Genomic DNA, 21,061 nt, shown 5'->3' on the forward strand with positions numbered 1-21,061 from the left:
CTCCTTTATCGAAAATCAGGTGCTCATAGGTTTGTGGGTTAAAGTCAGGGTCTTCTATTCGATTCCATTGGTCGACTTCTCTGTTTTTATGCCAATACCAGGCTGTTTTCAATACTGTAGCTCTATAATAGAGTTTGAAGTCAGGGATGGTAATGCCTCCAGACAATCCTTTATTGTATAAGATTGTTCTGGCTATCTTGGGTTTTTTGTTCCTCCATATAAAGTTGATTATTGTCTTCTCCAGATCTGTGAAGAATTTTGATGGGATTTTGATGGGGATTGCATTGAATCTATAGATTGCTTTTGGTAGAATTGCCATTTTTACTATGTTGATCCTCCCAATCCAAGAGCAAGGGAGGTCCTTCCATTTTCTGGTGTCTTCTTCAATTTCTTTCTTCAAAGACTTATAGTTCTTGTCGAATAGGTCTTTCACTTCCTTGGTCAGGGTTACCCCTAGATATTTTATGCTATTTGTGGCAATCGTGAAAGGTGATGCTTCTCTGATTTCCCTCTCTGTTTCCTTATCCTTAGTGTAAAGGAAGGCTACTGATTTTTTGGAGTTGATCTTGTATCCTGCCACATTACTAAAGGTGTTTATCAGCTGTAGGAGTTCTTTGGTAGAATTTTTGGGGTCATTTATGTATACTATCATATCATCTGCAAATAACGAAAGCTTAACTTCTTCCTTTCCAATACAAATCCCCTTGATCTCCTTATGTTGTCTTATTGCTATTGCTAGAACTTCAAGCACTATATTGAAGAGGTATGGAGAGAGTGGACATCCTTGTCGTGTTCCTGATTTTAGTGGGATGGCTTTGAGTTTTTCTCCGTTCAATTTAATGTTAGCTGTTGGCTTGCTGTAAATAGCTTTTATTATATTTAGGTAGGATCCTTGTATCCCTATTCTCTCCAAGACCTTTATCATGAAGGGGTGTTGAACTTTGTCGAATGCTTTTTCAGCATCTAATGAAATGATCATATGATTTTTTTCTTTCAGTTTATTTATATGGTGGATTACATTGATAGATTTTCGTATGTTGAACCAGCCCTGCATCTCTGGGATGAAGCCTACTTGATCATAATGGATAATTTTTCTAATGTGTTCTTGGATTCGGTTTGCCAGTATTTTGTTGAGGATTTTTGCGTCGATGTTCATGAGTGAGATTGGCCTGTAATTCTCCTTCCTGGTTGAGTCTTTGTGTGGTTTTGGTATCAAAGTAACTGTAGCTTCATAGAAGGAGTTTGGTAATGTCCCTTCTGTTTCTATACTGTGGAATACCTTAAGGAGTATAGGTATTAGGTCTTCTTGGAAGTTCTGGTAGAATTCTGCATTGAAACCATCTGGTCCTGGGCTTTTTTTGGTAGGGAGGTTTTTTTTTTTTATTTATTTATTTATTTATTTATTTATTAAGGATTTCTGCCTCCTCCCCGCAACCGCCTCCCATTTCCCTCCCCCTCCCCCGATCAAGTCACCCTCCCTAATCTGCTCGAAGAGCAATCAGGGTTCCCTGACCTGTGGGAAGCCCAAGGACTGCCCACCTCTATCCAGGTCTCCTAAGGTGAGCATCCAAACTGCCTAGGCTCCCCCAAAGCCAGTACGTGCAGTAGGATCAAAAACCCTCTGCGATTGTTCTTGAGTTCTCAGTATTCCTCATTGTCCTCTATATTCAGCCAGTCCGGATTTATCCCATGCTTTTTCAGACCCAGGCCAGCTGGCCTTGGTGAGTTCCCGATAGAACATCCCCATTGTCTCAGTGTGTGGGTGCACCCCTCGCGGTCCTGAGTTCCTTGTTTTGATAACCTCTTCTAATTCTTCGCGACTAACAGGTCTGTTTAGATTGTTCACCTGGTCCTGGTTTAACTTTGGTATATGGTATTTATCTAAAAAAGTGTCCATTTCTTTTACATTTTCCAGTTTTGTGGCATACAGGCTTTTGTAGTAAGATCTAATGATTCTCCGAATTTCCTCTGTGTCTGTGGTTATGTCCCCCTTTTCATTTCTGATCTTATTTATTTGTGTGTTCTCTCTCTGTCGTTTAATTAGTTTGGATAGGGGTTTGTCGATCTTGTTGACTTTCTCCAAGAACCAGCTTTTTGTTTCATTGATTCTTTGGACTGTTTTCTGTGTTTCTATTTTGTTGATTTCAGCCCTCAGTTTTATTATTTCCAATCTTCTACTTCTCCTGGGCGCGTCTGCTTCTTTTTTTTCTAGAGCTTTCAGGTGTGTTGTTAAGTCCCCAATGTATGCATTTTCCGTTTTCTTTAAGTGGGCACTTAGTGCTATGAACTTTCCTCTTATCACTGCTTTCATTGTGTCCCATAGGTTTGAGTACGTTGTCTCTTTATTTTTATTAAATTCAAGGAAGACTTTAATTTCTTTCTTAATTTCTTCCTTGACCCAGGTGTGGTTCAGTAGTTGACAGTTCAGTTTCCATGAGTTTGTCGGCTTTCTGTGGGTAGCATTGTTGTTGCCTTCTAACTTTAATCCGTGGTGATCAGATAGGACACAGGTGGACACTGATATTTTTTTGTAACTGTGGAGGTTTCCTTTGTTTCCAAGTATGTGGTCAATTTTTGAGAAGGTTCCATGAGCTGCAGAGAAGAAGGTATATTCTTTCCTATTTGGGTGGAATGTTCTATATATGTCTGTTAAGTCCATTTGCTTCATTACCTCCAATAATTCTCTTAATTCTCTATTAGGTTTCTGTCTGATTGACCTGTCCCTTGTAGAGAGAGGTGTGTTGAAGTCTCCTACTACTAGTGTGTGTGGTTTGATGTCTGCTTTGAGTTCTAGTAATATTTCTTTTACATAAGTAGGTGCTTTTATATTGGGGGCGTAGATATTCAGAATTGAGACGTCATCCTGATGAATTGTTCCTGTTATGAGTATAAAGTGACCATCTCGGTCTCTTCTGATTGATTTTAGTTTGAAGTCAGTTTTGTTAGAAATTAATATGGCCACACCTGCTTTTTTCTTAGGACCATTTGCTTGATACACCTTTTCCCAACCCTTTACTCTGAGTAGGTGCCTGTCTTTGTGGTTGAGATGTGTTTCTTGCAAACAGCAGAATGTTGGATCCTGTTTTCGTATCCAATCTTTTAGCCTGTGCCTTTTTATAGGTGAAATGAGCCCATTAATATTAAGTGATATTAATGACCAGTGGTTGTTTACTCCGGTTATTCTTATTGCTTTTGGTCGTAGAGATTGTGTATCTCCCTTCTTTGAGATGTGCTGGTGAAGGGTCACTAGATGCCTGGGTTATTGTAGGCAGTGTTGGCAGTGTTGAATTCCTTGCGTTGTGATTTTCCTTCTATTACTTTCTGTAGGGCTGGATTTGTGGCTACGTATTGTTTAAATTTATTCTTATCCTGGAATGTCTTGATTTCTCCATTTATAGTGAACGAAAGCTTGGCTGGGTATAGTAGTCTGGGCTTGCATCCATGGTCTCTTAGCTTCTGCAGAACATCTATCCAGGACCTTCTGGCTTTCATAGTTTCCATAGAGAAGTCAGGTGTAAGTCTGATCGGTTTACCTTTATAAGTTACTTGCCCTTTTTCCTTTGCAGCTCTTAATATTCTTTCTTTAACCTGTATATTTTGTGTTTTGATTATTATATGGCGAGGAGATGTTTTTCTTTGATCCAGTCTGTTTGGTGTTCTGTATGCTTCTTGAATATTTAAATGAATATCTTTCTTTAAGCTGGGAAAGTTTTCTTCCATAATTTTGTTGAATATATTTTCTGGGCCTTTGAGCTGTGACTCTTCTCCTTCATCAATACCTATTATTCTTAAGTTTGGTTTTTTTATTGTGTCCCATATTTCCTGAATGTTTTGTGTTGAGAATTTGTTGGTTTTGCTGTTTTCTTTGATCTGTTCGTTTATTTTCTCTATGGTGTCCTCAGCATCTGAGATTCTTTCTTCTATCTCTTGTATTCTATTGATTATGCTTGTTTCTGTAGACTCTGCTCGTTGACCTAGATTTTCCATATCCGGCTGGTCCTCAGTTTGTATTTTCTTCCTTGCCTTCATTTCAGTTTTCAATTCTTGAACTGTTTCCATTACCTGTTTGATCGTTTTATCTTGGTTTCCCAGGGTATCATGTACATATTTACTCATTTCTTCAAACTTTTTGTTATACTTCTCATCCATTTCTATAAGGGCATTTTTTACATGTTGTTTAAGGGACTCTATTGCGTTCATAAAGTCAATTTTTTCCACTTCTTCTGTGTTAGATTGTTCAAATACTTCTGTTGTAAGATCCTTGGGTTCTGGTGTTTTCATGTTGTTTTTCAGATTATTGGGTGAGTTCTTGCCTTGGTGTCTGCCCATCTCCTCCTATTAATCCTATCTAATGGGTCTTTTAAAAACCGGATCAGGTTTCCCTGCTGGCCCAGGGCTCCGCTTACAAAATGCCCTCGCTCTGTTTCCTGGTTCCTGCCACAGGCCAAGAACCCTCTCACCCCTCCGAAGGGTCTTCCGGACAGGACCAGGCTCCCCGTTTGCCAGTGACCTGGCCAAACAAAGGCCTACCTCTTTGATTTGATTGTAGTAGGGCGATCTGCTCTCCTTATTGCCCGCCTGACCCTGCTGCTTGCGTCTGCTGCCGCGCTGGTCTCTCAAAGCCTCTTCCTGAGTACGGTGTCGCTCCGCTGCGTCTGGGCGCCGCCGCTCCGCCGCTGTGCGTCTGGGCGCCGCCGCTCCGCCGCTGTGCGTCTGGGCGCCGCCGCTCTGCCGCTGTGCGTCTGGGCGCCGCCGCTCCGCCTCTCTTGGCCATATTTCTTGACCTGTTAGAAATTGAGAGCAACAGCCCACAGGTCACACAGCATCACAGCAGCCTTCACTGATTATCTCAGGACCACTGGAGCAAGATGAATGAACAAAGCTCCTCAGATCCTTGACCTTGAGCAACTTACAGAGGTGTTCCGTGAGACTTCTAGATCTTTCCTGTTGCAACTAAGTCAAAGGTGTGTTAGTGCAGCAAATGAAGTCACAAGGCCTCTCACCCACCTATACTTTGGTATAAGTTACTGTGAAAACATTTTACCTTTCTTCAATCTCCATGCTCTGCTTATCTTTCACACCCATAGAGCCCTCATGTATGGATTCCATCTGTTTCTGGTGGAGTAGGTTTAGTAGATCCCATAGTCATTTGTGCCATGCCACTTGTCCTTTGGTCATGGAATGAGTGTGTGTGTGTGTGTGTGTGTGTGTGTGTGTGTGTGTGTGTGTGTGTGAGAGAGAGAGAGAGAGAGAGAGAGACAGAGACAGAGAAACAGAGAGAGACAGAGACAGAGCTTTGATTGTAAGGCAGCAGACAGTTAGCATGACCCAACACCATTCTTGTGTGAATGTGTGGTATTGGCTGTAGGGGATGGGGTTCCTAGTATGATGTGACACCTAGCCATGAATGTGTATTTTAAGTTTTACTCTAGGGAAGGTGATACAGAGGAAGACATGATACTCTGGAATATATATGGGGTCCTCTGACTATAGGGGTGATATACCTAGAAGATTCTATGCACATAGCTTTTGTTGTAAGGGAGGGTCGTTCCAGAAAGACCTGGTAGTAAGCCATATATGTTTGTAGGGTGGGTTTCAAGAACTACTAGGCATCACTTCAACATAACTAAAACATCGCCTTTCACACACACAGGTGTCAGGTTCTGATAAACTTCTTATTCTTTTACAGCCCTAGCTCTCCACACAGGGGTAAGGTGTCAGGGGTAGCAATATAGTCCTACCCTTACAGTCAAGCCATATACATAAACATGGCTATTTGTCAGATCCTGCCAGGAATCCCCTCTTCTAAAGCAAAGACACACCCAGAAGTAGGTGCTAGTTTCTATTAGGTATACTTCCCCTAAGTCCAAAGATCCATCCATAAAGCTAGGGAAAAACTACTGGGACCTCACTGTCTGGTGAGGGCTCCTACAGGCCTTCTTCCATGATTGCTTGCATATGTGTATTTGTGTGTTTGTATGTTTGATTGTGTGAACCTGGCATTTTATTGTGGGAGATGAGGTACATAGCGGATCATAAACCTAAATGTATTTGTGTATATGGAACTTTGATTGAGAGGGTAGAGATAAATGCCAGAACCTATCACTTGCCTTATATGAATATGGGGAGCTGTGTCTGGGGTATTTGCCTGTAGGCAAGGGGTTTTCCTAGTAGGATATGATACCCGTCAAGCCACCTTCTATGGTGTCTGCATGATCTCATGAAGGCTGTGGCACAAACTTCAAGGAAGAGTGCCCACAGAAATGATGTGTGTGTGCTGTGCTTCCTGCGTTGGAGCCCTTGCACTTTTGGCATTACCTGCTTATGTTCTAAGGAATACAGTCTGGTTTCTTCTGGAAGGGAAGATAGTATGCTTGAGTTTCCAGAGTGTACTGATGAGCCATTGCCATATATAGGAGTATATGATGTTAATAGAGGAAGATGGGTTAACATTCAAGGCAAAAAGGATTCCAGGTTTAATCTGGTGGTTAATAAATAAAGAACAAAAGGCAAACTTAATTAAGCAATTAAGACAGATTCAGCAAAGATAGGGTAAGGATAGAAGAGAGAGAAAAATGCCTGTAATGTCTTGAGATTGGTTTGGGCGAAGGTTTGAAAAAGAGTTAGAAATATGGAGAAAGAAAGAAGTTCTTCTGCATAAATTGCAGAAATATAAAAAAAGACTGCAGACTGTGTGACTATTAACCACAACTGCTTGCCCTTAGCTCAGAATGCCATGAACTCAATGCCATGAACTCATAGCCTAGATAAATATTTATATCGAAACTAATGCCAAGCCATGTCTAGCATGACCAACCGCGCAAACTCACACTGGGGACATCTGTCTGATGAAATTCTATTCTCATGTATCTGATAAAATGATTCTAAGAATAATCTGTATCACATGAAAAAATAATACATGCTGTTAAGCACTTTTTTCTGTATAAAGGATGAGTCTCATGTCTGGCAAAGACGCATTCATATGCAATTCCTTTGAGTTTTGTGTCTGTTAGTCTCCGACTCTTTACCCACCTATTCCAGAGACCCTGTCCCATTGGTCCCAGTACCCCCAGATGAGCTGGTCCATTGAAGACACCTGTCTCTGGGCACAGGACTTTATCTGCATGGCAGTGGATCTCTAGGAGGACATGATACCTAGCTGTGTCGGAGGATATTAGCTGTAGGGGAGGGTGGCCCTAACAGAAGGTGACACCTAGTCCTGTTTAGAAGACTTTGGCTCTAAGGCTGTTAGAATTCTAACAGGGCCTGCCACCTAGGTGCACTAGTGTGTATGTGTGTGTGTGTACTTGTGGATGAGGGATTATATAACAGTACTGAATAGCTACATGTAGTGGAGAGCTTTGTCTGTAATGAAGGCAATACCTTAAAAGACCAGTTACATTGTATGTATTTGGGAGTCTCTGGCTCTAGGCAAGGGTATACCCATCAGGACATGGACTTAGATGTTCATATGTACATAAATGTGTGTGTGTGTGTGTGTGTGTGTGTGTGTGTGTGTGTGTGTATGAGTGCAGAAGGATAAACTAACCAGTTATGTGCAAGGCGAACTTTGCCTGTAGTAGAGGAAATTTCTTGAGGACCACTCAGTCACCCAGCATTTATCTGAGAGTCCTTGGTTCTAGGGGAGGGTATACCTAGCAGGATATTGGCTTAGATGTATGCTCATAAATACTTGTGTGTGTGTTTGTGCGTGAAGGAGGGAGGGAGGGAAAGAGGAAGGAGAGAGGGGGAGGGGGAGGGAGAGGGGAAGAGAGAGATAAAGGAAAGAATTCCTAGCAGGAGAGGTACTTAGTTGGCTGTATGTAAATAGGCTTTGGCTATATGTGGGATACCTCACAGGACCTAATACTTACAGGTGTATGTGGCATTTTTGTTGTATTGGGGATATCTCCACCTTACAAATCTAGACACCCAGAAGTGGGTGTGAGGCTTTCATTGTATGGGGGCTGCCTTCCAGGACGTGGTAACTAGCTGAGAGTACATTGAGTATGTGTATGGGTTTATGGGAGCATGCATACATGAGTGTGTTTCTGAGTGTGTGACTGTGTACCTGGCATTCAATTATAGGGAAGGGGGTGCATACTGGTAAACTAGATGTATAAGTGTATTGGACTTTTGAATCTAGGGGAAGAGGTACCTAACAGGACCTGACACCTAGCCCTGAGTAGTCTTAGCTGTAATGGACTGAGACAAGAAAACCTGACATAGAACTATCTCTGTCTGTCTATCTGTCTGTCTGTCTGTCTGTCTCTCTCTCTCTCTCTCTCTCTCTCTCTCTCTCTCTCTCTCTCTCTCTCTGTGTGTGTGTGTGTGTGTGTGTGTGTATGTGTGTTTGACTTAGGGGATGGACGTCTACAGGGGCAGAAAATAGATGGTTGTGTGAAATAGAGCTTGAGGATCTGACAGCCAGCTGAGAGTTCATGAGTATGTGTGCATGGGTTCATATAAGCATGTGTGCCTGAGTGTCTTTGTAAATGTATGACTGTATACCTGGCATTTGCCTATAGGGGAGGGGTACATACCAGTGCTAGTAAACTAGTTTGTGTATGGGTATTGGACCTTTGGATGTAGGGGAAGAGGTACCTACAAGGACCTGATACCTACCTCTGGGTGTCTGTGGCATTGCTGTAGCTAAGGGGATGCCTATCAGAACTTGTCACCTAACCATGCATGTATAAGTATTTGTAGGGGAAGAGATAAATCAGAACCTGACATGTGTTATATGCATAATAGTTGAACTGTGTGTTGCTTTTGTGACTGTAGGTAAAGGTATATTTAGAAATAGCTAATACCTAGCTTTGTGCATGGGGCTTTAGTAGTAGGGCCATTGATCTCTTGGAGGACAGGCTACCTCACTATGTGAGAGGAGTATTTTCTTTATGGGAGGCTTGACCTAACAGCACCTGACACCTAGCCCTGTGTGTTTGACATTAGCTGTAAAAGGCACGATTCATAGCAGGACGTACTTACTGCCTAGTGATGTGGGGGTGGATTTCAATTTGAGTGTGGGGACACTTTGCAGAATATGATACCTAGCCTTGTTGGCAAAGAGAAAACTTTGCTTCTGAATACATTAAAAATAAAGTCAAGGGCTAAAGAGACGGCTCAGAGGTTAAGAGCACAAACTGCTTTTCCATAGGTCCTGAGTTCAATTCCCAGCAGCCACGCATGGGTCACACTCATCTGTAATGAGATCTGGTGCCCTCTTCTGGTCTGCAGGCAATACATGCAGGCAGAACACTGTATACATAATAAATAAATAAATCTTCATAAAAATAGTCAAATTTCTCCCCCAGGCCTGTATTCTTCAAGTGCCACGTTTCTTGTTTTCTACCTGTATTCTCCAAAATCATACAAGTCCATCTTTTTGAAGATACTTTCTCAGAACTACATCACTAATAATATCCTGACCCTGGAATTCTATATGCATAAACATTGACTTATTTTCTACATTACATTTACCTCATCTTAAAGTTTCTATTTATCTATTTAGTGTCATAGGACATACTTTTATCCCCACACGAAGGAGGTGGAGGCAGGAAGAGTGTAAGATTGAGGACAGTCTTGGGATATTGTCCTGGTATGTTTTCTGCTGCTGATAGACATCATGAAGAAAATCGATGTGAGGAAAAGTTTATTTGGTTTAAATGTCCCAGTCAAAGTCTGTCATTTTGAGAAGCTGGGGAAGGAACTCAAGCAGGAGCTGAGATAGAAAACATGGAGCAAATCTGGCTATTAGCTTGCTCTTTTTGATTTGCTCAGTTTACTATAGGATTCAGGAACAACTAGAAGAGGTGGAGTTACCCACATGGGCTGGGATCTCCCACATCATTAATCAAGAAAATGGGTCCTGAGACTGGTCACGAACTGCAAAGTCACAAGCCTAGGTTCAGATGTTTAGCATATTAACCCTCTTTGTTAGTGAACCATCTTCCTAATGGATGGTAAATGGATGGATTAGGAAAAGATGATATTGGGTAAGTGAGCCCAGATCCATAAAGGCAAATGCTGCAAGTTCTTTACATCTTCTCTTCTTAACTCCCAATCTTTGGATATGAGTATAAAACATGGAGGAACAGATAAGGAAGGAGCTACCTAGAATGACTGAATACCTTGATCTGAATGTGTAAGTAGGGCTCTCACTGTAGGGATGGGGCACCTAACAGGACCTGAAGCCTAACTCTGTATGTGTTTGTACGGCGTTGGATGAGTGGGAGGAAATATGTGGTAGATCCAGAAACAGCCATGCTTGTGCATTAGGCTTTGGCTACAGGAGAGGGGCACTTAGAAAGATCTGTATCTAGATTCCTGTGTGGGGCTTTGCTTATAGAGAAAGATACCTAGTAGAAATTGACATATAACTGATGGGGGGTAGGGTAGGAGTTAGGGGTGAGTTCCTGCCTAGCAATTCACACAACTAGCCCCATTTCAGGAGTTTTGCCTGCAGGGAGGAATTAACATGAAAAGCCAGACATAGTCATGCATGTTAAGCTGTAGGGCCTAGATGTGTGTGTGTGTGTACAGAGCTGATGATATATATATATATACATATATATGTGTATATATATATATATATATATATATATATATATATATATATATATCAATCACTGGGGGATGTGCCTAACAGTACTGATGAACTACCCAGGATTGTGTATTGCATCTTTGGATTAGGGGAGAAGGTACCTATCATTACCTGATACCTAGTCCTATGCGTTTGGTCTGTTTTTAAGGGAAAGGATGCCTAAGCCCGACTCTGGGTTTTCAGCTATAAGGGAGTGCACACCTAATATGACCTGACACCTATTGCTCTATGAATGTGGTTGTGTTTGTGTGTGTATAGGTGTGCTTACCTAGTGTACTGCTATAGGGGAGTGGTATCTTGCACAACCTGATACCTTACTATGTATGCATGTGTACATGTGTATGTGTGCGTGTCTGGGGGGGGGGCGTTGTACTATAGGGATATTTGTACCTAGCAGGACCTGAAACAAACCTTAACATCTATGTGTGTGTGTGTGTGTGTGTGTGAGAGAGAGAGGGGGGGGAATATGACTGTATATGAAGACTGTGCTGTAGGGAAGTTTGTACCTAGAAGGATTTGAAGCATACGTGTGTGTGATAAGCTTTATTTGTAGACAAGGGGATGCACAGTAGGGCCTGACACCATGCCTACCATGTGATAGTAGGTTTTGGCAGTAAGGGAGGGGTACCCTGCAGGATCTGAAACCTAACCATGTATGTGCATGTGGAGCTTTGGCTGTAAGAGAAGAGATAAATAGCAGAATCCCACACTTGTTTGTGTGAATATGGGGGTTATGGTTTTAGGTGATAGTAACACCTAGTTGTGTGCTCTATGAGGGTCTTAGTTGTAGCGGAAGGTTATGTCCTAGGAACTGATATGTAGACTTGTATGTATATGCTGGGCTTTCACTGTATTCAGAAACGGGTAGGTACCAAGCAGAGAATTAAAGTGTGTATGACACTTTCTATGTAAGGCAGGCAGGGAATACCCAGCTGGTCTTGACACCTAGTTATATGTGTGGGATTTGTCTGTAGGAGAGGGTGTGCCTAGCAGGGGATGATACCTAGGTGTGTGTCTTCTGTTTTTTTTTTTAATTTCATCGACGTTGGTCTATGGAAATGATGATTTGGGGCAGCAATATTTTATCTTAGTTTGTGTTTGGGCTATGGAAGGTAGGGTCAGGATTTGGGTGGTGTTTGTATTTTTCTGTATGCGTTTATAGGCCAGGACACTAGAATCGCAAAATGAGGCGATAGACTGAACAGTTTTAATCCGAAGTGATCAAAACTCAGGATAAGATGGTCAGAAACGGGGGTGCAGCGTCCTCCTAGATCCAGTTCTGCTCTAGGCTGGCAGCAAGCATGAGGGGAGGCTGTGCAGAGCGGGTCCAGGGCAGCCTGACAGCTGGAGCTGTGTGGAAGACAGCCTGAGACAGAGGGAAGGTTCAAAAGGGTCTGGACACTCAACCGGAAACAGCTGTTGGAGGAGGTTGTTGGCAATTGGTGACATGTAGAGGAAGTGAGTGACTGGGCGGGATTAGGGAGTGACAAAACGGAAGCTGGGAGATTGCGAAACTGAGGCCCGGTTGTTTGTGCAGAGGAGTCAAAAACTGAAGTTCTAAGTATTAATTCCCTGTCGGGGTCCTGCACCTGCACCGTGGGAATCGCATGGTGCAGAGGACGCGGTGGGGTGTCGCAGGCCCGGAAAAACTCTCCTGAGCTGCGGTCGCCAAGCCGGGCGGCCGGGGAAAGTCAGCAGTCAGCAGTGCAGCTGCGGAAACCGCTGCCCGGCGGCCCTGGAGCCTTCCAGGTCAGAGGAGCTGCGGGGCTGGGACCCAGGAGGGAAGGGACCAGGGGTCAGAGAAGTTTATCTGCTGTTCATAAGGAAGTAGGGATTGTTCAGCGGTGATGTCTTCCCTTGTCGATAAATTTTAGATCATATGAACTGTACTAATCCTGATTTTTTTTTCAAAGATCTTCTGGCTGCCGAAATATTCTTATAAACATGGTGTAGTAGAATATTTGAATTTATCTGTTGATATTTGCAAACACTGTTCCATTCCCTATGGTGTAAAGGACAAAGCTCTCGATATTTATATTAATGCATGTTAACTGCCCTGTTATATCTTGGAGACTTGGGGACATGGCATTCCAAGAGATCTTTTAGATATTAGTCATGAAAGGAATGCTTGCAGATTTTTTTGATTGATTCATATTAATCCGCAAACATTAACATTTAAAAAGTAAACATTTTATCCACCATTAATTTTCCATCAGAGTCATATGCACTATGTAATGCAAATACAGCATTCTGAAAAGTGTCTTTGCCAGACCTGGTGGCACAGGCCTTGAATACCAGAAATCTGGAGGCAGAGGCAGGCAAAGCTGAGTAAGTTTGAGGCCAGCCTCATGTACATAGTGAGTTCCAGGTCTTCCATAGCTGTATTGTAAGACCTTGTCTCACTATATATATAAAGTGTCGTCTTGGCTGAGTTCTGAATGTTGCACCTAGAGTCTGGAAAGCACAGTATGCTGTTTGAGGGTATCAAGTCACACTATTTTCAGTTAGAAAAGACATTATAGGCCAGGTGGTGGTGGCACATACCTTTAATCTCAGCACTAGGGAGGCAGAGGCAAGTAGGTCTCTGAGTTCAATGCTAGCCTGGTCTACAGAGCAAGTTTCAGGACAGCAAGGGCTACACAAAGAAACTCTGTCTTGAAAAAAAACCAAAAGGGAAGGAAGGAAGGAGGGAAGAAGGAAGAAACATAGTATGGGATAATATTAGAATACATCCTTTGAATTACAGTCATTCATATATATCAGAAAATTTTTCGTAATAGTGTTTTGTCTCCGTGATTTAAGAAAAGTACTCTGTGCATGCAGTATGACCAAATTGTTATTTTTTGGTTATTGTGTTTGTTTGAGACCCAGACTCATAGTGTTGCTCTCTGGCCAAAACTCACCTGGTAGACCAGACTGGACTGGAACTAACAGAGCTCCTCCCACCTCTGTCTCTAGAGGTGTGCATCAACACAACCATTCAAACCATTGTCTTTTTAGTTGTGGTCTGTTGACAGCCAGTGGTGAGACTGTGGGCTTCTCCCAGGAGGAGGGGCCAGGCCTGGACCCTGCCCTAAGGGCTTTGTGCTGTCACTGGCTGCTGCAGAATTGCAAGTGTGCTTTCTGTGGGTGAGAACAGTTTGCCTGTAGTCTCCTTTGTTCCTTTTCAGCATTTCTTGGCAAATTACTGTGCAAGTGTATGAGCTTTGTGTGAGTGAGTCTCACAGAGTAAAGTGAACTCCTCAGAGGAACAATGAAAATCTTCATGAAATGTTCTCTTTTTCCTGTGTGTCCCTGGGGAAGTGTGAGGCTTCCATCATTGGGTCTATGAAAAATTCAGAGCCTTCCTAGTGTATAATATTCTCATTCCAATAATTCAGCTTTGTTTCTACCCCTGAGATTTGGTTTGAATTGAGCTGTGGTTGGAATTGAGATTCAAGTGATGCTAACGGAAAGTGCTTTCTAAATATTCTTAGTATTCTGACACTTCAGGACAATTTGGGAATCACTCTTAAAATCCTGTGTTTATCTGCTGAGCACAGTACTGTGTTAGAAATCTAGTTGCTTCCTGAACAATCTCTTTGTCACTTGCAGGGCGCACTGATCACTCAGACCTGCTCACCTGTGGAGAAGAACAAAGAACCCTGGAAGATGGAGCAGGAGGAGGCAGTAGTTAAAGATACAGGTATGGTGGAGGGATTGGTGAAGGGATGGCAGGGTATTCAAGTGAATGTGGAAGTGGGATGTGAAATCAATTTTGCCACATTCTCTTTCACTAAAAACAATTCTGGAGGCTTCTACTGAGAAAAATCTCCTTATAGGATTATCCTGTTGTAGGTATGAGAAGAAGATCTAAGGAAGAATTAACACGCAGGCAAATAAAATTGTATTTGACGATCATGTGAGTGATGCTGTCCTTACTCCATTCACATCACTGATCATGTCATCATACCGATACTAATTGGTTTTCATGTCTGTGATTGTAATGTATTACAAAATGATCAAAATTATGACTTCTAGATTTATTCCTTTTTTTCAGAGTCTTGAAACTTTTGGTATTCTAGCACATTCTTTACCTTTTAGTGTTAGTGTTTGTTCATGAAAATGATGCCAACAGAATTTTGATAAGAATCAGGAAGTATATTTACAGACTGTTAAACTCCATCTGTGCTCTCTTCCCATGGATATCTGCCACTGTCTGTTGTCATGACAACTTCATGTGGTTTCCATTGCTGTAATTGTAATATACTGAAAGATCACCTCTAAGTTTGTTCCTCATAGTATTTTCCAGGTCTGTATTTTCAGAATTACTATCTGTAAAATATGCAAATAGCATTATAATGGGAATTGCTTGGAGTCTTAGAGAAGACAGACCGTCTAGGTTGTCTCCTTGTGTTTGAAAAGAATGTGAGGCAATGTGCCAGTTTTCAAATGTTGTATGTATTCTCCTGGTTTTTGTCTGCTGTTGATGTCTGCATATTTTTGTGATATGCACTCATGTTGATCAAAGAACTTTCTATCCAGTAAACCATATTATCATTTGCTAATACTGCTTATTTTATATTTGCATACGTGTGTGTATTACAGACTTAATTCACTATTTTTCTCGTATAAAAAATCTTTATGTGGTGGTCACAGCTAGAGCAGGCTTCTGAACAGACTCTGCTGTGGGTTATCACAAGATGGTCAGTGAATTCTTGATAAGGAAACTTGATAAACAGTCTCCAGAGGTCAGGGGTCAGGTTGCTGTAGGTATTAGAGATGGCATCAAAGGTGACCTTTGCAAAGTTGCCCAGGTTGGCAGTGCAACTCCTGGTTGGTGTGTGGCATTCATCAATACTGACCATCGTCTGCACCTTCTTTGGTCCTAGGAGCAGAGACTGCCAGTGCCTCTGGGGCAGGGATGAGAAGCAACACAGAGCGACAGCACCCTGTCACTTTTTACAGAATAGTGGAGGGCTTGCCATCTCTGTTCTTCCCATAGCCTCTTCATACAGGGACTTCCAGAAATACTGCAGATTTCATAATTTTATGTTGGCTTCCATCTGTGTCATCTTTTCATGCTCTAGTTTCCATCTTCTTCAGTTCTTTCAGTGAATCAGAGTTTTCATTGTGGAGGCCTTTTATCTATCTGCTTGGTTAGTTCATTTAAGGAGTTTTTATTTTTATTAATCATGACTTAGTATTCATTTTTAAAAATTTAGATTCATATATTTTATGTTTGCAAGTGTTTTGCTTGCATTTATGACTGTACGTCGTGTTCATCCTAGAACTGTAGTTATGGATAGATGGGAGTCACTGTGTAGGGTTTGGGAATGGAACCTCGGACTCTGGAAGAACAGCAGGTACTCATAACCATTGAGTCATCTCTCTAACCCCCTACTAAGTGTAATTATGTGAGTAACAATATTAAAAATATAAATTTTTACTATCTAGATAATCCAAAATTTTGACTTTACACAGGCATTTAAAAATTTTAATAACTTTTTCTTTCATTGTTATAATGTTTGTATGTATTTTTAAACATAAAAATACAGCCTACTATGTATGTTTTCAGGGATAAACATTTGGTGTTGGATAACCACTCTTCTCTGCAGAAGACTATTTCTCCATCTCTCAGAATTCCTTCGTGTTTGACTAGGGTTGAGGCCTAGTGAGCTTTCTCTTTCCATGTTAGCATGTCTCTTGGTGTTGTCCTTGATCTGCTTATGTTTAGGCAGCCATGTTTGTAAGATTTCATGCATGTAGATTCTCTGACATTTCTAGGAGACACAATCTCACAGCAAACATCCCATTCCTCTGGGTCTTACAATTTTCCTGCCCCTCCTTCTCAGTGATCCCTGAACCTGAGGAGCAAGTGTTGTGTTGCTTATGTGTTTGTAGGGACTGAGCAGGTTTTCTGAAATAATCCCCATGTGTTCCAAAAAGATCTTTCTATGGTGAGAGTTGAGGACAACATTTATCTGTGGTGATAAGGATGATTTTTAGAATGCAGTTATGGATTATGCTGATTTAGTAAAGTAGTGATTGTATGTTGTAGGAGGACATTTGTTTGTTCCCGGCTGCCTAGACTCAAAATAACCACATAGAAACTGTATTAATTAAATCACTGCTTGACCTATTAGCTCTAGTGTCTTATTGGCTAGCTCTTATATCTTAATTTAACCCATTCTTATTAATCTATGTATTGCCACATGGCTGTAGCTTACGGGCAAGGTACCAGGTTGTCTGTTCCCGGCAGCTGCTACATGGGTTCTCCCTGACTCTGCCTTCTTTCTCCCAGCCTTCAGGTTAGTTTTCCCCGCCTACCTCTATTCTGCTAAGGCACTTGTCAAAACAGCTTCTGTATTCATTAACCAATAAAAGCAACAGATATCAGTAAAATCTTGTCTTCTTATCTGAACCCTTAACAATATTGTTTAATATTTATTTTATTATCTTTACTTCTTTAATCTATGACTGTTTGTACTCTTTTATATTACATTTACTGTCTCTTTACTCTTTTTCTTTTCTCTCCCAATCCTACATACATTTATCTAACACTGTGACCCATTTAAAGTCCTTTTTATCTGAATCTGTCTTTATTGTTTATCTGTATTTATTTTCTGACCAAAGGCGCCTTTTTATTTTTAATACCAAGTGGATGTGGCTAGGGCCAACACAGCCCTGCCTGCTTGCTGTGCTGAGTCCAACATGGCAGAGAAATGTTCGCTGCCTCTGAGAGCCATGAACATTGCCCAATTTTGAGGCACACAGCAGGTATATGTTGCCATTAAGCAAGTTGTAGCACTCTGCTCACAAACCCCATTTAAATGCTCCATAGCTGGACCTCCCAAAAGATTCAGAGCTGTTTCTGCTGGCAAACCAGGAAACTTCCCTTTTTTAAAAGAAGTCACACAGTTTTTCCTGCACCTTCCTTAAAGCAGCCTCGGCACCCCTGCTCACTGCGAGCCCATCTAGAAGAAAAAAAAATTGTGGCTACCAAGAAACTGTGCTAAATTCTGTTCTTTTTTGCCTAGAATTCCTTTTCAAGCTCTCTCAGGTTTTAAGTGGATCTATTTGGCCACATTGGGTGCCAGTTTGATATAGGAGGCCGATTGTTCATTCTCACCTGCCCAGACTTGAAATAACCACATAGAAACTGTATTAATTAAATAACTGATTGGCCTATTAGCTCTAGCTTCTTACTGGCTAGCTCTTATATCTTAATTTAACCTATACTTACTAATCTGTATTGCTATGTGGCTGTGTCTTACTGGCAAGGTTTCAGCTCATCTGTTTCCAGTGGCGGCTACATGGCTTCTCCCTGACTCTGCATTCTTTCTCCCAGCATTCATTTTAGCTTTCCCTGCCTACCTCTACTCTGCTAAGCCACTAGCGGAAATAGCTTCTTCATTCATTAACCAATGAAAGCAACACATATACAGAAGAACTTCCCACACCAGTTGTAGGTTCTGCTGTAAGATCTTTGTCTTCACTCTCCCTAGGTAAACTGGGCTAGGTTTCTAATACCAGGCATGATTTCCCTCCTGTTGAGAGGGTCTTAAATCCAATTAGAAGGTGTTGGTTACCACCAAGGTACGTGTGCCACTCTTGCATCCTTAGTACTATCATGCAGTACAGATCATTGTTGTGGTTCCTAGGTGTCATAGGTGGAGAGGACTCTTGATTGGCTCCTTACTTTGGAAGCTTGCATGTTGCTTTCTGGTATCATGAAAGCTAATCCCCAGGAAGGTTTTAAGGTCATAACCATCTCTAGTACTCTGGGATCTGTGTCTGAAGTGCATGGCTTCTTCAACAATAGAACTTATCTTCTGCCTCTAGGAAGCCAATATGGGCAACAGCAATAGCCTACGTTTTGGGAGTGTCTTGGACAGCTGTGAAAAACAATTCCCGAGCAGGCTTCTTATGGTTTGGGTGTGGATGGTTTTGGTAGAAAGTCTATGGCTCTTGTGATGAGTACCATAAGCCCAGATGGATTTTTTTATTTAACTATAAATGTATCTGTATGCACATATTTTTTTGGATGGATAATAGTATCTTTTTGTAAATTTTGTAAATTAGACATTTTTATTGTCATTTTACCCTCCTTCTGTGTTTATGTCTCTTCTCCATAATTAAATCCCTCACCCCTGTTTCTCCATTCCCCCCTTTAGACTATTTTTTTCCATGTTATTCCCTTTTTTATTACTCCCACACAGCCCACACTGGACTGTTTTTATTTTTCTTGTTTCTGCAGTTATTCCAGGTTGTGTACTCACATTTGAAGATTTGGAGCTAGGAACTGCCTAAGAGAGAGATCATACAATGTCTATCTTCGTCTGGGTTACTCCTTTCAATATGATCTTTTCTATGTTCAGCAAGTCCGGTTTTATCCCATGCTTTTTCAGACCCAGGCCAACTGGCCTTGGTGAGTTCCCTATAGAACATCCCCATTGTCTCAGTGTGTGGGTGCACCCCTTGCTGTCATGAATTCCTTGCTCTGATGGGGGAGGGGGACTTGGTCAGGGGAGGGGGAGGGAAATGGGAGGCGGTGGCGGAGAGGAGGCAGAAATCTTTAATAAATAAATAAATTTAAAAAAAAGAAAAAATATATGATCTTTTCTAGGTCTATCCATTTACCTGCAAAGCTCATGCTTTCAATTTTCTTTATCCCTGAACAATGTTCCAAAGGTTATGTGTATCACGTTTCCATTATCCATTTAGGTTGTCTCCCTTTTGTAGCTACTGTGAATAGAGCAGCAATGAAAATGGGTGAGCAAATATCTGTGGAGTAGCATGTCAAGTCCTTTGAGCATATGCCAAGGAGTGGTACAGCCAGGTCATGTGCTAGATTTCTTTAACTTTTTCAGGATTCTCCTTATTGATTTTCAGAGTTGCTAGATTTATTTTGTCTGTTTGTTTTAAGGGAATTTTTTAATGTTGTTGTTGGTTGGATTATATTGGGAATAGTTTTCTTTCTTTTGTCTGAGAATTAGTGATGTGCTGTCTTGCCCATGGATGATTACTTTCTAGTTCTCCTGTATTTATCTATTCTTCACATGACAGTTATTTCCAGTGTTCTCATTGATAATTCATTGGACTCTCCTGTGTATATTTTGCCTCTAATTTATTATCTGCAGTGCTGCTTTAGTGAAATGAGCTATGTTAATTCATGATTGTCTTCAAATACACACATGCTCCATTAATTTTAAGATAGATTTTTTTTTGTTTGAGTAACAATATGATTGACAGTGATTTTTCTCTTCAAGCTTTAAATGTCATTCCATGCACTCGTGGATTTGGGATCATTGTCTGAACACTTGGTCTCATTCTTTTGCTTGTGTCTTTTCAAGTGATTTGACATGTTTCTTTAACAGCTTTCAGTATTAATTTTTGCACTTTCTTTTTGACCCCTTAATATGAAAGGTCAACAAGCCATCTACTCATTGTTCCTGAAAGAGAAACTCACAGAAGATGAACTGAAAGAAATGGCTGATTCTGCAGTTAATCTCTCCCAGGTCAGTGCTCATGCCCTGCCCCCCCCTTTTTTTGTAGATATGTTATAGTTTTACACATTGGAAGCCTTTAATTTTCTGCTTCTAATTATTTTTTAACATTATAAAAATGTTGCATACAAACAAAAATCACATGCTGAAAATAATCTGACTGTGTAACTCAATGTCTTTTTACATAGTTAAAGTAGTTATTGGGAACAGAAGCTCTGGAGCCTCACATGGGATATTATAGTTTCAATATTCAATACATTTTGATATACTTATCTGCCATCAAAAAACAGACCAAAAAAAGTGAGACAGAACTAGAAAAGCACTTAGCTTTACATCCTTTGCCATAACTGGTGTTTATTACCTGCATTTAGTTCTACCTCCAACCCAATATTTATTTATTTATTTATTTATTTATTTATTTATTTATTTATTATGTATACACTATTCTGTCTGTGTGTATGCCTGCAGGCCAGAAGAGGGCACCAGACCAACCCAATATTTATAACCTTTCTTGTTCTCTTTTCTTCATATTCTGATGTGCCCATATGTATGTTGTTTCCATAAACATATAGTAATGGTAGATTCTCCCTATGAGGAAAATACAGTATTCTCTTTCTGGTACTGTATGATCTCTCTTACAATTATACATTTTGATTTCATCCATTTTCCTGCAAATTTCTTACATTTTTCTCTTCAGCTGAATAGTATTCCATTTTATATGTATATCATTTTCATTGTGCATTCATTGGGAATAGACAGTTAGGTTGATTATAATTCTTTGCTAATGTAAACACAGCAGCATTAACCACAGAGTATAAATATCTCTATAGTGGGGTGGGGTACTTTCTAGGTATGTGCCCAGGAGTGAAAGAAGTGGGTCTTAACTTTAGTTCTGTCTTTAGTTTTCTAGTAATCTTCAGGCTGATTTTCATTTGAGTGTATTAATTTGCCTAAAAGGGTCATGCTC

The 21,061-nt window shown here is 41.0% G+C and overlaps 1 protein-coding gene across 1 annotated transcript in view; it reads left to right on the forward strand.

Moving 5' to 3' along the window:
* Positions 1-21,061, forward strand: part of LOC142859771 (uncharacterized) — a 60,576-nt gene that overhangs the window by 29,766 nt on the left and 9,749 nt on the right. The window contains 3 exon segments of the mRNA XM_075990164.1: positions 12,126-12,355; positions 14,201-14,291; positions 20,015-20,106. Coding sequence (XP_075846279.1) covers positions 12,126-12,355; positions 14,201-14,291; positions 20,015-20,106 — 413 coding nt within the window.

This window comes from Microtus pennsylvanicus, chromosome 1 (assembly GCF_037038515.1).
Source record: "Microtus pennsylvanicus isolate mMicPen1 chromosome 1, mMicPen1.hap1, whole genome shotgun sequence".
In the NCBI taxonomy this organism is placed as follows: Eukaryota; Metazoa; Chordata; class Mammalia; order Rodentia; family Cricetidae; genus Microtus; species Microtus pennsylvanicus.